The 14,525-nt window shown below is 51.4% G+C and overlaps 2 protein-coding genes across 9 annotated transcripts; both read left to right on the top strand.

Annotated features, from left to right (window-relative positions):
* Positions 1–494: 494 nt before the first annotated feature.
* LOC122369268 (death-associated protein kinase related-like) lies at positions 495–7,826 on the top strand. Of its 5 annotated transcripts, none has more exons than XM_043343877.1 (7): positions 495–549; positions 3,210–3,398; positions 3,807–4,037; positions 4,593–4,731; positions 5,059–5,234; positions 5,531–5,710; positions 7,290–7,826. In XM_043343877.1, the coding sequence occupies exons 2-7, from the start codon at positions 3,283–3,285 to the stop codon at positions 7,459–7,461; spliced, it is 1,014 nt and encodes a 337-aa protein (XP_043199812.1). In that variant the 5' UTR covers positions 495–549; positions 3,210–3,282; the 3' UTR covers positions 7,462–7,826. The 5 variants fall into 5 exon arrangements, with proteins under 5 accessions (XP_043199812.1, XP_043199815.1, XP_043199813.1 ...); XM_043343880.1 differs by lacking the exon at positions 495–549 and adding an exon at positions 562–1,058; XM_043343878.1 differs by lacking the exon at positions 495–549 and adding an exon at positions 579–962.
* A 4,050-nt stretch (positions 7,827–11,876) lies between these two features.
* On the top strand, positions 11,877–14,452 carry LOC122369266 (pair-rule protein odd-paired-like). Of its 4 annotated transcripts, none has more exons than XR_006254387.1 (5): positions 11,877–12,111; positions 12,555–13,339; positions 13,557–13,706; positions 13,888–13,965; positions 14,257–14,452. XR_006254387.1 is itself a non-coding variant. In XM_043343873.1 (5 exons), the coding sequence occupies exons 1-5, from the start codon at positions 12,105–12,107 to the stop codon at positions 14,324–14,326; spliced, it is 1,086 nt and encodes a 361-aa protein (XP_043199808.1). In that variant the 5' UTR covers positions 11,877–12,104; the 3' UTR covers positions 14,327–14,452. The 4 variants fall into 4 exon arrangements, 3 of the variants coding, with proteins under 3 accessions (XP_043199808.1, XP_043199810.1, XP_043199809.1); XM_043343873.1 differs by having other exon boundaries at positions 13,557–13,702; XM_043343875.1 differs by having other exon boundaries at positions 11,899–12,111; positions 12,852–13,339; positions 13,557–13,702.
* Positions 14,453–14,525: the final 73 nt, after the last annotated feature.

The following is a 14,525-nucleotide window of genomic DNA, read 5'->3' as shown; positions in this document are numbered from 1 at the left end:
CCCCTCATATTCAACACATATTCCCTTTATACAGATACAGTTTAGACCTGGTTATGGCAAGCACTTTCGAGAAAATATATGATTTAAGTCCAAGACAAAGTTCGAGAGAAACAACACCAACATAAAACACCGACTATGTAGCTTTAATACTGTCAAATTCATAAAAATATATACATGAGTCGATCAGAAATTCACTGTAGATTTCGAAAATGGTGTCAAATGCCACTCAAATACCCCCATTCGCATGTACGAAGCAATAAAACACTGACCTTCAATTCCGCGTGCCATTCTCCATAGGCCACTGTGTATCAAATAACGCGTTCACTGATAGCAAAAAAAAGAGACCCACATATGACGCGTTTGCTACCAGCCAATCAGCGCTCGAGTTACCGAGCGCTGATTGGTGGAGAGGGCCGTCGTCAGCAGCTAATTACACGTTGTTTTCCTTGAACATGTGCGTGAGCGCTGATGCTGCTCACGGGCTGTTGCCATTTTTCGTAATGCTGAAGGCACGGGAGCGAACCCCCCTGGGCGTGATTATGATTAGGGGTGAGTAAAATCATAACATAGTTATTTTCAATTCTAAGGTCATGGAAATCGATGCAGTGTTCACGCTTTCGACAATGAAACGTAGCCTGCCGTGTGGTGTCGTTTCAATTTCAATTTGACTACGTTTCCATGGCAATGTTATAAGTGAATCCTATTTTGAAAAATACATTTTCTTGATCATATCATCTGGACATAATTCAAAACTTAAAGTATTGGATAATGTGGTAGGTGGCTTCAACTGTAAATATGTTTATATTTTTAATTATTGCACAAGATGAACAGCAGGTATCTGATAAAACTCCCGTGAAATTTTGTTAAATCAATTTAGCCGTGTCATGGAAACATAGTGATTGTCCTATGCCCATCCAAGGCTATATAACCTGTTTCATCCCATGATGAAGGGGATCAAGATGGTAAGCAGCATGAAATGATGGCTTCCGTAGTGACTGCTACAGCCGATAATTGATGTTTTTTTAAATGCTGTTCCAGTTCTTTGTTTTTGATAAAAGGTGAGGCTCTTATTTATGAGTTTCATATAGGACACCGGTGAAAACAGGGCGCCGGAGGGCATATTAGTCACATGACATTTGGAGCTTCTCCCCCTCCGTGCGGCCTTCTACATGCAAAACATCACGTGTGAATTTCACGAACCTTGATCAAATCGCCCCAGGCGCCCTGTTTTCACCGTCGTCCTTCATATAGCCTATGTCACCTATCAGTTAATTTATACCTGTGCCATTAATTCATCACTACTCACTGGGGTTTGTCTTCCCAAATCCCATGGTCTTGACTCTTTCTCACCTGGTTCTCTCACCTGGTAGCAGGTAGGGTCAGGGTTCTCCTTGCCTAGCAGCCACTCACTACTCACTGGTGACTGGGGTTTGTCTTCCCAAATCCCATGGTCTTGACTCTTTCTCACCTGGTTCTCTCAGCTGGTTGGGTTCTCCTTGCCTAGCAGCCATTAGGATATGGTAACAGACATGATGGGAACCCATGATCAAAGGACAGGCCAGTTCACCAACAAACATTGCCTGTTATCTGTCACCATGGTTTAAGTGGATTTGAGAGTGAAATTCACATCTTAAAAGTTAAAGGTTTATCATTGACATTCGTTTTAAACATAGCCCAAACTAGTTCAAACATAACCTAAAAAATCAACTTAATCTTAACAAACATAACCTAACCTAGCATTATTCAACCTAATTTAGGATGTTTGCCTGTCACAAAAATTATGAAATCTATAAATACGTCCCTTATAAGCTTCCTTGTGATATTGCATTTACAAATAGAGACCAAAAACAGTGACAAACAACAGTACTGTTGACAACAAACCAGGCAGCCTTCAAGTGGGATTATGGCAAGATAGGGATTCGTTAGCTTGGGCTTGAGATCGTCGGTTAGATTAACCAGGTACCTATGACACATTCATAGGCGGGGAGGGCACCGTGTCCGCTTTGATTTTGGCATTTTAACATTAGCCCTATGGGCTTTGCATGGAAAGAATGGGACCAAAAGTCGGCAGTGCCCCCCCCCCCCCCCCTAATTGAAGGTGTTCAGCTACTACTGGACACATTTTTCTAGCTAAACAGAAATTTCATTATAGAATGATATGTCTATATTATCTATATTTCTATTATGATCCCGTAGCCGGTCCCGTAGCTCAGTTGGTAGAGCGTTGGACTCCGCGTGGTGAGAGCACGCGTTCCCGGTTATAACAGTCCGGGTTCGAAGCGCGACGGGCGCTCGACATTTATGGGCCTCCTGACAGGTATGGCTGCGGTTGGTGGCAGGCCGTAGCCAGGCGAAGTCAGTGAGGGGACCGGCTGTGCGCGGCTATGTGCGCACGTTAAACTTTGGACTCTAAATTCTGCCATAGAACCGGAATTGCGCGATCGGAGGGTAGAGGGCAGGGTCACCGCAACAAGCTTCGCTTAGCGGTGGTTCTGTCCTTGTGAATCCTTCCTATCAAAAGGTTCGGACTAAATTAATTTAAAAAAAATTACAGAATGATGTGTATATTATCTAAACCACAGTGTATATAAATAATCTATACTACTTTTTGATATTTCAAGCAAGTTATGACTTCTGATGAAATCTAAATTTGATTTTATTGTGATTTTGCAACAAGTCTTGCTGACTCAATGCATCTTAAGGGATGAAATAATTTTGAATACTGACCACAAGTTTAAAAAGGTAGATACCTAACCTTACTGAAATAAATTGCAGTTGGTCCTGAATCCTGATTCTGTCAGTTATTTTGACTCAGAACAAATCCATAATAAATAAACAATAAACATTCATAATCATATTTCCACGAACTATGTCGTGCTTACGCAGCACACACCAGAATGGATGTCCGAGCCGCCGCGGGTGCGCTAACTCCCCGCGGAGGAAATGGTCGTCGATCTTATCTCCGATCGCCCGATGACTCACGGTCTCTACAGGCGCTGAATTGTGCGAGGAAACTGGCAGTTATCCTCCTGAGTCAGTGCTCATAGCGATGGAGCTGATTTTTATTTTGCAGGTCATTCAGGCAGTAGGTAGATATGGCGAGGTAAACACCTTCAGGTGTTTTTTTCGGGATGCTTTTTCCAGGAGGTAGGTACCGCGGCCGTGTTGGTAGAAATCTTGAATTAATTTTTTTGTTTTTATTTTTGCAGATCATGTAGACCAGTAGATACAGCGGCTGTGAAGTGGAAGACTTTGGTGACCGACGCAGCATCACAAGGGGCCATGTCGGCAGACCAGTTCAAAGGCCTGCTGAAACTCTCAGAGTCCAGTCGACTGGCGCTAGTGAAGAAAAGTAGAATACATGACGCCTATGATGTAGAACATTCGCCCTTTGCACGGTGAGTTATGAACGAAGTGAGGATCAGAGGGGAGTATTCAATGCACTTAATTGTGTTATTCAAACACGCATAATATGCTGTTCGTGTTGCATGTGTGCGAGCCATTCATATGGATCCAAGTTCTATTTTCCTGGCTGATTTCCTGCTTACAATGTTTGGCAATTTTCCTTATGCCATTTCAGATACGGTAAATAAAACGTAATCCAAGCACTACATAGTTTCTCATTGATTCGTAAAGACTTCTATTATGATTCGAAAGACTCCATTTAAACTATCCATCTGGCGGAATACCAGAGCCTTCGATCACCGGTGTCCTGTCACTTTGATGTCCTGATGGGCGCAAAATGACCTTAGTAGTCGACGGCTGAGTTATTTACTCCCGAATTACTCGCGAATTTACTCCCGCAGGGGTAAATTCGCGGCCGTACGCCGCTCCACACACCGCGTCTCGGGCGTGGCGTTCGCGGCCAAATTCGTCCGCCGGCGGCGCCGAGCCTCGGAGGTGCTCCATGAGATACTACACGAGGTGGCCATCCTGGAGCTGGCCCGCGCCGCCTCCGGCCAGCCGGGCAGTGAGCGCATCGTCCGGCTGCACGAGGTGTTCGAGACGCCCACCGAGACGGCGATGGTACTCGAAATGTGAGTGAAATGGAATGGTGGCGGAATGGTGGACGTGGTGGGTAATTAACACTGGAGAGAATATTGGGGAAAGGAGCGAAAGGAGCTTACCAATCCATATTTGCAGACTTGTTGAAATGGACGCATGTAAATTTAAGAACCATACATCCAAGTAAAACTTAGCACCGATCGGATAGAGTTAGCCTCGGCTTCGTTTGAGCCCACGTTTTACGACGAATGGCGACATACCAGACCGTCGTGCTGTTTACCTGTGTGTTTAGAGGAAATGTGCGGTACAATATCTTATGTCACATATTTTTCCTTGTGAACTGTTGATACATCGCGTCATTTAGGTTACGAGGACGTTGCATGTTTGGTTCCGCATTACGCTATCTGTTCACATAAGCTATCATCTGGATATCTGCGCGGACGTATTGGACGGATGCTCATTAACATTAGCAGCAGCTTCGATCACAGTCGTGCTTTGTCAAGTTGCCTGTCTCATTCCACCCGACGCACGAGTCCGCCGTTTGTTGACACCCGCTGGCCTTCCCTCCCCATCCCGCGTCTACTCAGGGTTCCGGGCGGGGAGTTGCAGCGTCTCATTGACGCCGGCGAGACCATCTCTGAGCCAGAGGTGCGTCGGATGCTACGGCAGGTGCTGGAGGCTGTCTCCTTCCTACACGACAGAAACATCGCCCACCTCGACCTGAAGGTTGGTGGTGCCGGGCGGGACTGACGGGACGGAGGGTGGGAAGAGAGAGGGAGAGAATATGGAAGGAGCATGGCATGCGTGCGGAATGTTGCCGTGTGATCAGTCATCGGTTTACACTGGAAGGTACTTGTCACGCCATCGTCGGTAAATAGTTGCGAAAACCGTATGCCATCAATTTACTGATGCTATTTTTGACTTGCTTCAGATGATGGTGCGTCTAAAACGCGATACATAATCTCTCATGACGCACTCTCGCTTCCTCGACCAGCTATTCTTACTGACCCCACACTGACATCCCGTCTGCCCCCCCCCCCCCTGCGTCGGCAGCCTCAGAACATCCTTCTGACGGGCCCGTTCCCGGGCTGCGACGTCAAACTATGTGACTTTGGCATCTCGCGACTGATCGAGCCTGGTGTGGAGGTCCGTGAGGTGCTCGGTACGCCCGACTACGTGGCTCCGGAGGTGCTGCAGTATGAGCCCATCAGCCTGAGGACCGACATGTGGTGAGTAGAGGGGAAGGAGGAGGGCAGAGGAGCGGAGCAGAGCGAAGGGAGTGAGTGAAAAAGGGACGGACGGAGGGATGATCTAATGGAAAGGTACCTAGGTAGGGAGGGAGGCCTAGTGGATAAGTTTGGAAAGGCGCAGAAAGATTGGTTGCGCCTTGGCGCCTTCTACCCGCGCTCACTTTGTATAATTCCCTAAAGCCCCTTCTCTGCCGCACGTCTGTTCCCTGACGCTGGCCGCTCCCAGTCCGGTACTCTTCCCATCTCTGACGCTGACCCACTCCCCCGCCGTCCAGGTCGGTGGGAGTGCTGGCGTACGTCCTTCTCTCCGGCCACTCGCCGTTCGGCGGTGACACCAAGCAGGAGACGTTCTGTAACATCTCGCAGGGCCAGCTGGACTTTCCCGAGGAGCTGTTTGGTGACGTCTCCCAGCCGGCGCTGGACTTCATCTCGGCACTGCTGATCGTCGAGGCTAGGTGAGTGCGGCGCTCGGGGCGAAAACGATGTGGGCTTTAATTAACCCGCGCGGGGCTGGGGGGAGGTAAATTTTACCCACCCTCGCGAATTTTTGCAATAATTCAAAAACGGCGGCGCGCAGCGCCGCCAAACTTTCAGTACCTTTTCTTACATCAATTGGACACGTTCCCTGAAAATTTGAGCAAAATCCGTCGGGAAATTTTTGAGAAATTGACGTTTTAGTGACGTCATGTTCGCCATTTTCGCCTCATAAACGGCAAAATTTCAAACGCCGCTAACATCTTCATTTTTAAAGGAATCAAGACGTAACAAAAAAGGTTATACGTAATTCTATTTTGTCTATCAAATGGCTATCTCGGTTTTTTGAAAATTTTGGATTTTGACCACAATTTAAAAAAAAAACTGACTTTTTTGGGAAAATAATTTTAAAATCCAAAATTTTGAGTGTATCGAAAAAACGGAATATATGTCAGAGATGTGGTCTATGTGCACCTACATACCAATTTTTAGAAGAATCGGTTTTAAAAATGTGGTAGTTATTAAAAATTTCATGACGTCACGACACACAAAAATTTTGAAAAATGAATTTTTTGGAAGTTCTAGACCTCGTACGGAAACAAAAATAGCACCATTCGATTCGCCGTGAAAAACTGCATCACATAGACACCTTTTTAGGCCTTAACAACCAACTTCAAAATTTGACCTCACTTGACCTGACCTTGACCTGACCTCGACCTGAAATTCATCCAGATGTGGTCCATATCACCTATTGAGTGTGCCTATTGAATTCTATGAATAAAATGACCCATAAAACATGTGTCGCACATGCCCTTTTCTATGTTTTGTTTTTGGTGACCTGACCTGACCTGACCTGACCTTGACCTTGACCTTGACCTCTGAATGATATTGTATGCAGCGAATATTGTCTTGGTAGCCTAAGAACACGTTTTGGGCAATCAGTCTCAGTCCATTCTTCGGCAACTACGGTGCAAGGCCGATACTGTAGAAACTTGCAATTTGTACCCTTGACCTGACCTTGACCTTGACCTCAAGGCTCAAACTTTAAATCAAGTACATGTTTTTAGTTGTTCGTGATGAGATCTTTCGATTGGCGTTTGAATTTTCCAAATCGGACCATTAGTTCGGAAGATAACAGGGGTGGGGGGTAAAATTTACCCACCCCCAGCCCCGCGCGTTCGGCTGGAGACGCCAGCCCCGCGCGGGTTAATATGTTGGAAGCGCTTTGATGGCTTCTTTTTCAATGTATAATACAGACCCATAGATATTTGTTAATGCTGCAAAATACCGCTAAGTAGGTTGATTGAATTGTTCATAGACTGTTGCCGATGACAAGTAAGTTGCACGATCTGGCTATCATATTTAATGGAGCAGCTCATCGTCAGTTTTTTTTTTTTTTTACCGTAAAGGTAGCTGCTATCTTTAAATGCTTTTTGAGTATTGTATCGAATATCGTATGATGGGCTGCGTCCAATAAACACACATTAACAATGGTCTCCTCTGTGCACTGCCGCTCTGGCGCCATATAGCAGCTGCTGACATTTGCTTTTCTGTCGACAGTGAACGTCTCTCGTCCCGAGCGAGCATGCAGCATCCGTGGCTCTCCCCTCCCTCCGGCACTCTGCCCGACGCAGACGTCCAGCAGGTCATCATCAAACGCTCCAGCTGCGAGAAGGACATCAACGGCTTCTCCAACAAGGTGCTGGTGCTGGACAAGAAGATGATGTGCTAGCGTCCTGGACCATAGTGTATCGAGAGGCGAGTCCCATCGCTCTCCCATGAGAGAGTGTGAGGGTGAGAGGGGTGTCGACGTATTGGTCACCCCCGTCTAGTCTGGAGAGTGGTGTCTGCTGCGGAGACGGCAGATGAGGTAGGAAGTGCCCGAGTGCCCCATATGTCGGCGGACAGGGCAGTGTCCGGCGGCCGGGGTCACCATTCTCCCTCGGCGGGGTGGGGAGGAGAGCGATGGCGGCGTCCGAGGGAGGTGGGTCGGGCACTTGATCCGTCTGATACGGACACATAATAGCTAGATCTGACACACTTATCGACCCGTTACCTGTGTCTCTGAACCGTTCCATTCCGTTTCACAAGGTCTGATATTCATCATCATTCAGTGTCGTTTTTTTTTTGCTGTAGCTCACAGCTCTCATCCGTCAGTTGTTCTTTCCATCCCATCCGGTTCCGTGACCCTACCCTCGCCAGTCCCATGACCTCTTCACGTGCCGCGCCCGGCAGCGGCGCCGGAACCGCGGGCGTTCGTCCGCTCCGGGCCGCGGCGGCCGCCCGGCTTGTCCCCGTCCTGGGCCGTCCTAGCTCGGAGTCGCCGTATCGCTTCCCATCTGCCTCTGTCTTGAGTGAGATGGAGAAGCAGCGAAGGCGGAATGCCATGGCTCGGTAAGCTGCAGTCTGGAGCGAGAGACGAGCGTAATATCTGCAGTGTGTTATTTATTTGTCGCGCATGACGCCCGGTCGACAAGTGGGAACAATTAGTCAAGTGGGGTTTCCAGGTCCGGTGACCCAGAGGGGCTTCCTAGCTGTATGAAACGGGAGGGAGGGAGGGGGGCTCAGAGAAGATTCTGTCGCGTTTTATGTTTTTGCCATTCGGTGTACAAATGCTTTGTAGCGTTATTACTTTACTGTATGATCTGACGTCATCAGATCTGTTGACGTCATAGATCTGTCGAGATATAGCGGGAATCAATCAGCGTTTTGGAGCTGGATCGAGCCCAGTGCTGCCTAGTGTCCATTCAGTCCGGCGAGTACGAGTCATAGAGAATATCGGACGGCGGAGGCGAGGGATCGGTTCGCTCCCCTATCGTCCCCGGCCGTGGCGTGCTCTGATCCCCTCGGCAATCCACGGCCCCGCCGCTCGTGTGGGGAGTGTGGGTGCTCCCTGCCACGAGCCGCGAGCGAGTCGCTTTCCGTTCACGGAGAGCGGTGGTTTAACGAGATGGTTTATATTGTACAGACTACTGAGCGATTTGAGATTACCGCGCTCCCCGCCCAATGCTCAGCGGTCAGGGCGCTTATATGCGTGTGTGTTCTGTGCGTGCCGTTAAGAAGTGAATAGGTGGTATGTAACTCCATACCTTGCCGCAGTACGAGTGATTGAGTGAGTGTATCTATTGTATATATGCCAACCTCGGACAGCACGCCGTCAGGGGAAGTTGATGCGATAAACTGCTGCGTGCCTGCGTTGGCCGCTGTGGCCAGGTTCTTGTTGCGCCTTGTCTCGCGTGATTCGCATTCCATGTGAAGAAGTAGGACCAACACACAGCTGTGTATCCAGCCTTGACGCTGTTTTCTACCCTTTTCTAATCAATTGCGGTTAATACATTAGACAGGCTGTATTGATTCTGTTTTGGGCACACCAATGCTTAGCGTCAACTTCAATGAATCGGGGTGGAAAGGACTTGATTGAAATGCGAGCGTGGTACAGTTAGTAGACTATATATGGCCTTGGTTAGTAGTTAGGTTTATTTGAAAAGGTCTTCATTTTAGTCTTGCATCACTAAGAAAGAAAGAAAAAACTTGAGATAAAGTACTACAGCGCCATGTGACACAACAAACACCTCATCCTTGATGAGGGGTTTCGAAATGTTACATTTCCGTGGTAATGGACGTGTCCAATGCATTTAACACCGTGCGCAGGGACTCCATGATAGAAGCCGTAATAGAGCAAGCGCCTGCCATCTATCCCTTCGTATGGCAGGGATACAACACCACCACACCGCTCTTCATAGGCGATTCCAAAATCTTGTCTCAAACAGGAATTCAGCAAGGTGACCCACTGAGTTCTCTGCTGTTTTCCCTGACGGTGGATGCCGCCGCCAGGTCTGCAGACACAGATATCAACATCTGGTACCTCGATGACGGCACGCTGGCGGGATCAGTGCCTGATGTTGTCTCCAGCATCCAACGAGTGAAGGCAGAGCTGAGCAAGGTGGGCCTCACCATAAATCCGACGAAATGTGAAGCCATTCTCCTGGAAGGATCCAGCGAAGAATCCAAGTCCATCGCTCTACGCCACCTCCACAGCGTCCTGCCAGACATCCGAGAAGTGGCCATGAGCGAGTTGGAGCTGCTTGGCGCGCCTGTGCACGACGACCAGGTGCGACGTAAGCTTCTACAAGGTCAGCTTATGGTGGAAAAGCTCATCAGACGGCTGCAGGCCCTGGAGGAGGCACACCAGGCATTCTTCTTGCTGAAGAGCTACGTCTGCCTTCCTCGCGTTCTGTACCTCTTACGAAGCTCCCCGGCCTATCGCCACCCTGCCCTGCTCGTCAAGATCGACGAAACCGTTCGCTGCGGCATGGAGGCAATCACGAACGTCCGACTGCGAGGCGACTCATGGCGGCAGGCGACGCTGCCCGTCAATCTCGGCGGACTTGGTGTGAGGATGGTGACTGACGTGGCCCTTCCTGCCCACATCGCTTCACAAGTGGCCTCCGCTGACACGATCGCAAGTATCTACGGCTCCGCCGCTGCTCGTGTCGGTGAGGCGACGCGATGCCTGGTCGAAGAGTGGGAGGCTCACACTGGTCTGCCGTCGCCAGATGTGTCCAGACAGCGCTATCAGCGTGACTGGGACCGAGCAGCAGCAGAAGCGATCAGTCGGCAGCTGCTGGATGACTGCACGACTGATGTGGACCGGGCGCGGCTCCGAGCTGCCGCACAACCGCACTCCGGCGCCTGGCTGAACGCCTTCCCAGCAGCCAGCGTGGGCACGCTGCTCGACCCAGACACCCTACGAACAGCCGTCGCCTTGCGGGTCGGCGCAGAGGTCTGCGCTCCCCATCGCTGCCGCTGCGGAGCGGACATCGACGAGCGCGGCCTGCACGGCCTCAGCTGCCAGCTGAGCGCCGGCCGATTCCCCCGTCACGCTGAGCTCAACAGCGTGATTAAGCGCGGACTCGCGGCCGCTGGACTGCCATCGGTTCTTGAGCCGGCTGGCTTGGACCGCGGTGATGGACGACGCCCGGATGGCATCACAGCTTTCCCCTACGCAGAAGGGAGGTGCCTCGTCTGGGATGCTACCTGTGTGGACACATTCAGCGCCTCATCAGTCGCCGCGTCAGCAGCCCGGGCAAGCGCAGCCGCGACCGCCGCCGAGGGACGCAAACGCCGGCGGTATGAGGCCATCAGTCGGCGCTATCTGTTCCGCCCGGTCGCCGTGGAAACATCCGGAGCACTGGGCTCGGACAGCTGTTCTTTTTTAAAGGACCTCGGCCGACGCATCGTGCAGGTAACCGGAGACCGGCGGGACATGGAGCGCCTCATTCAGCGGATATCGGTGGCAGTGGTCCGCGGAAACGCCACGGCCATACGATTGGCGGGAGCCCACGACAGACCTGACGTCAGAACTGCTGTCACCAGCTTTGACAGAAGCGGTGGCGACAGCCGTGGAAACAGCCACGACGTGGACCGCTGCAGCAGGAGCAGCTGCGGCGAGAGCAGCGATGAATGCGGCGGCGGCAGCGGCCGAGGAAGCGGCGGCGGTGGAGGTGACAGAAGCACTGGTGAGATCAGCGACGGCTGCGACAACACTGGCGAAGGGAACTGCAGCGTCGGCTGCAGCAAGGATTCAGCGACAGCTTTGCGACCCGGTCCAGTGATGCCAGTCCGTCCATCTGCAGGGAGTCGCAGTGAGGAGCCTAGCAGAAGCCTCTAGATGACCCAGTGAGGAGCCTCTAGATGACCCAGACCTGGCCTACTACCTGCTGCCCCGCCGCGAGTCTCCACCGCTTACGGATGCGGACTCGCCGACGACGCAGCAGCTCGCCGAGCAGCTGTTATGCCTCTCTCCCAGCTTGGCACAGGACACGCCCCGACCGCCGCGCCCCAATGCGCTGACCGCATATGCCGCGCTCCTCGCAAAGATGCGTGAGAGCATCCGCGACCACGGCGCTGCTCCAGAACCGCTGTGAACGGTAGGCGCACAGGTGCAACTCGAAGCACACACTCAGTGCTCTCCGGGGCCCGCGTTTTTTTATCGTGTGTCGTGGAATTGTCATGTGTCATTTGTCCGTCCTTTTTAAGTAATCATTCTTTCTGTAAATGAAAATATAAATATTTCCGTGGTTGTTTGAATATTTCACCGCTTGTCTCGGATGGAGGTGCCGTTATATAGCACGTTTTCTACAACGTGAGATTTGGCTGAAAATGATGCATGAAATATGAAATCGTCTATGCATTTGAGACCCCCAGTAAAGTTTAATTGTTATTTTGGTGTTGTTAAATGCATAAATATTTCCTGCGTTTCACTCCATAGTGATATCCGTAAAATAATTTTGCGAATAACGAAAACTGCTGTTTCGAGCAACGATCGAAGAGTTCCCTAGTCTCCTAGAGCAAATAGTCTTCTTGAAGCCAGATATGGACAGTAAGTATTCAGTATTTTATGCTTACCCTTTTTATCTTGTGAAACAAATCAGTGCATCATTGTTGGAGTAATGCAATCATGACTGTATCGCAATGCTTACAGTTAATCGTTTTCAGCTTGTTAATGACACACATCGATAGCCAACCCAGATTCATGCTTGAAACGGGGGGGGGGGGAGGTCTGGAAGCCAATTTATCAACAAGCTTTGATACTTGCAGAAGTAGGTATGGGTTTAGTGGCGCCAGATGTGTACCAGTTTATCCATACGCATAACGATGATGCGTATGTGTGTATATGCACGATGTGCAGAAATCCAGACTCTGAAGACATGCGGATCCAGAGACCACTTTCTTCGTAGACCCGAGTTCTGGCGTGGAGGAGTCATTCGTCTTTCTCGGAGGCGTTTTGGAGACTGACCACGGTCGGATCTCGGCTCTCCGCAGATGCGATCTACCACTTCATGGACTGCGACGGCAGCAAAGACGGACCGCCGCAGCCCTACCCGGACCTCTCTCAGATAGCCGACTTTTCCACGGCGGCCGAGGCAGCGCCGCAAGACGAGCCCGCCCAGCCGCGCGTGCGAAAATTCTACCCAGGCGTGCTCGATTCCAAGTACATGCAGGCGGTGGTGCGCGGCGGCCGGGAGGGCCTGCTCCAGTTCCGCGAGAACCCGCAGCGCAGCCACCCGGTGCCGTACCCGTGGCCAGAGTGGTTTGATCACGAGACTGGTTCTCCGGCAGGTAAGAAGCGCCACGGCCAGCGCGGCTACCCGGAGGGCTGCACCAGCCAGCGGCCGGCCGCCGTGCCGGGCTGCGGCGGCTCCGTCAGCGGCAGAGGCGGAGGAAACCGGCCCGTGCCGTCCATGTACGACCCGCCTCCGTGCGCGGCCGCCGTCGCCGCCGCCAACGCAGCAGCCTCGGCCGCTGAGGTGCACCACTGCCAGCCGGTGGTGGTGGCCTGTCCGATACCGGCACAGCCGCACCACCAGCAGCAGCACCAGCCGCACCAGCACCAGCCGCAGCAGCCGCCACCGTTCGTGCGCGCCGCCAACACGGAACACTGCATTCCGTGCAGCGCGGCGCCCGAGGTGTGGGCCGACCCCAGCGACCCGCGAGCCGACTGCACCCCGCACCGTCCGCCGCCGCCGCAGCACCACGCGCCGCACCACCAGCGACCGCGGCCACAGCCCGCCAGCACCGACAGGAACTTCGTGCCCTCCTACCTGCACGTAAGTCAGAGTGAATGGTTCAGTACGGCACGCTCGACGTGTGAAGGTTGATATCTTGAACTCCTTAGTCGCACTCTAAATTAAGCCTAGGGAATAAACAGCTTTTGCGATTCTTCTAAAAAAGAGTTCACCTTACCCGCTGTAGCATCAAGGTGTGATGTGCATGAGGCACAATGCCCGTCATGTCGTTAATCAAAACCAACTCCTTCACTCTCAGGAGCCGGAGAACATGGCGAAGATAATCGCTCACGACTACCAGCGTCAGTGGGTGGACGAGCGGGACTCGTGGGAGGAATCGCACGCCACCTCCAACGACAACCAGCGCATGCGCATGCAGAACCGCTGCAGCCACCAGGAGCGCAAGTAGGTACGGCCACTGCTCGAGGTGACGATTCTGACAGAGAGTACCATCGTGGTTCATGGGCTCAGGAACCTGTACGGACCCTAGGGCGTCCACGGGTTCCTGAAGATTGCGGGTTAGCGGACCCCCATTTTTGTTTTCCAATTCTGGGCCAGTCGTGCCTGAAGCGCCTGAGTTTCTGTTCCAGGTTTGTGGAGCACCAAAAATGCGCCCGTGACACGAAGGCGAAGGTGGCCGAGGGTCAGCTTCCGGACTGCCGGAAAAAGTAAGTCTGGACCTCTGGTTTTGTTCTACACAATACACGTTATGATATGAACGATTGAACGAGTAGCTCCCCACAGACATAAAGGTTCGAAATTCAAATTAAAACCAAGTGAAGGAAGCATATTGCATGGTTATTGAGAAATGCAGTTAAAAATGCCGTTCATTTCTATTCCTCATGCATCCAACCACATCACCAAAAATTCAATAACCCTGAAATATTCATGTCAGTAGTCAACCTCTCCCAATGTTTTCTCACCGCTCAGTTCCGACTCGTCCCGCTGTGTCCCTCCAGGTCGACCACGAAGCGGCCGTGGTACCCTCCCGGGAAGGTGTGCGTCGTACGCAGACGCTGCGGCTGCTGACAGGGACACGGCGGTCCACAGCGAGATATCAGCCGACAAATCAGCAGTGACGTTTCTCAGTGAGCCATAGAGTCAGGAGTAAATTCATGTGGCGTCAAGTGCGTAATACATCTGGACCAGAAAACATGCGGAAATAGAATGTAAGAAAACTAACCTAGATGACGGTGCTTGCAACGAGCCTGTGCTCGAACATTATCGT

Source organism: Amphibalanus amphitrite, unplaced genomic scaffold, assembly GCF_019059575.1.
Source record: "Amphibalanus amphitrite isolate SeventyFive unplaced genomic scaffold, NRLGWU_Aamphi_draft 001022F_arrow, whole genome shotgun sequence".
Classification (NCBI taxonomy): domain Eukaryota; kingdom Metazoa; phylum Arthropoda; class Thecostraca; order Balanomorpha; family Balanidae; genus Amphibalanus; species Amphibalanus amphitrite.
The sequence above is the reverse complement of the archived record's forward strand: the minus strand, read 5'-3'. Positions and strand labels throughout refer to the sequence as shown.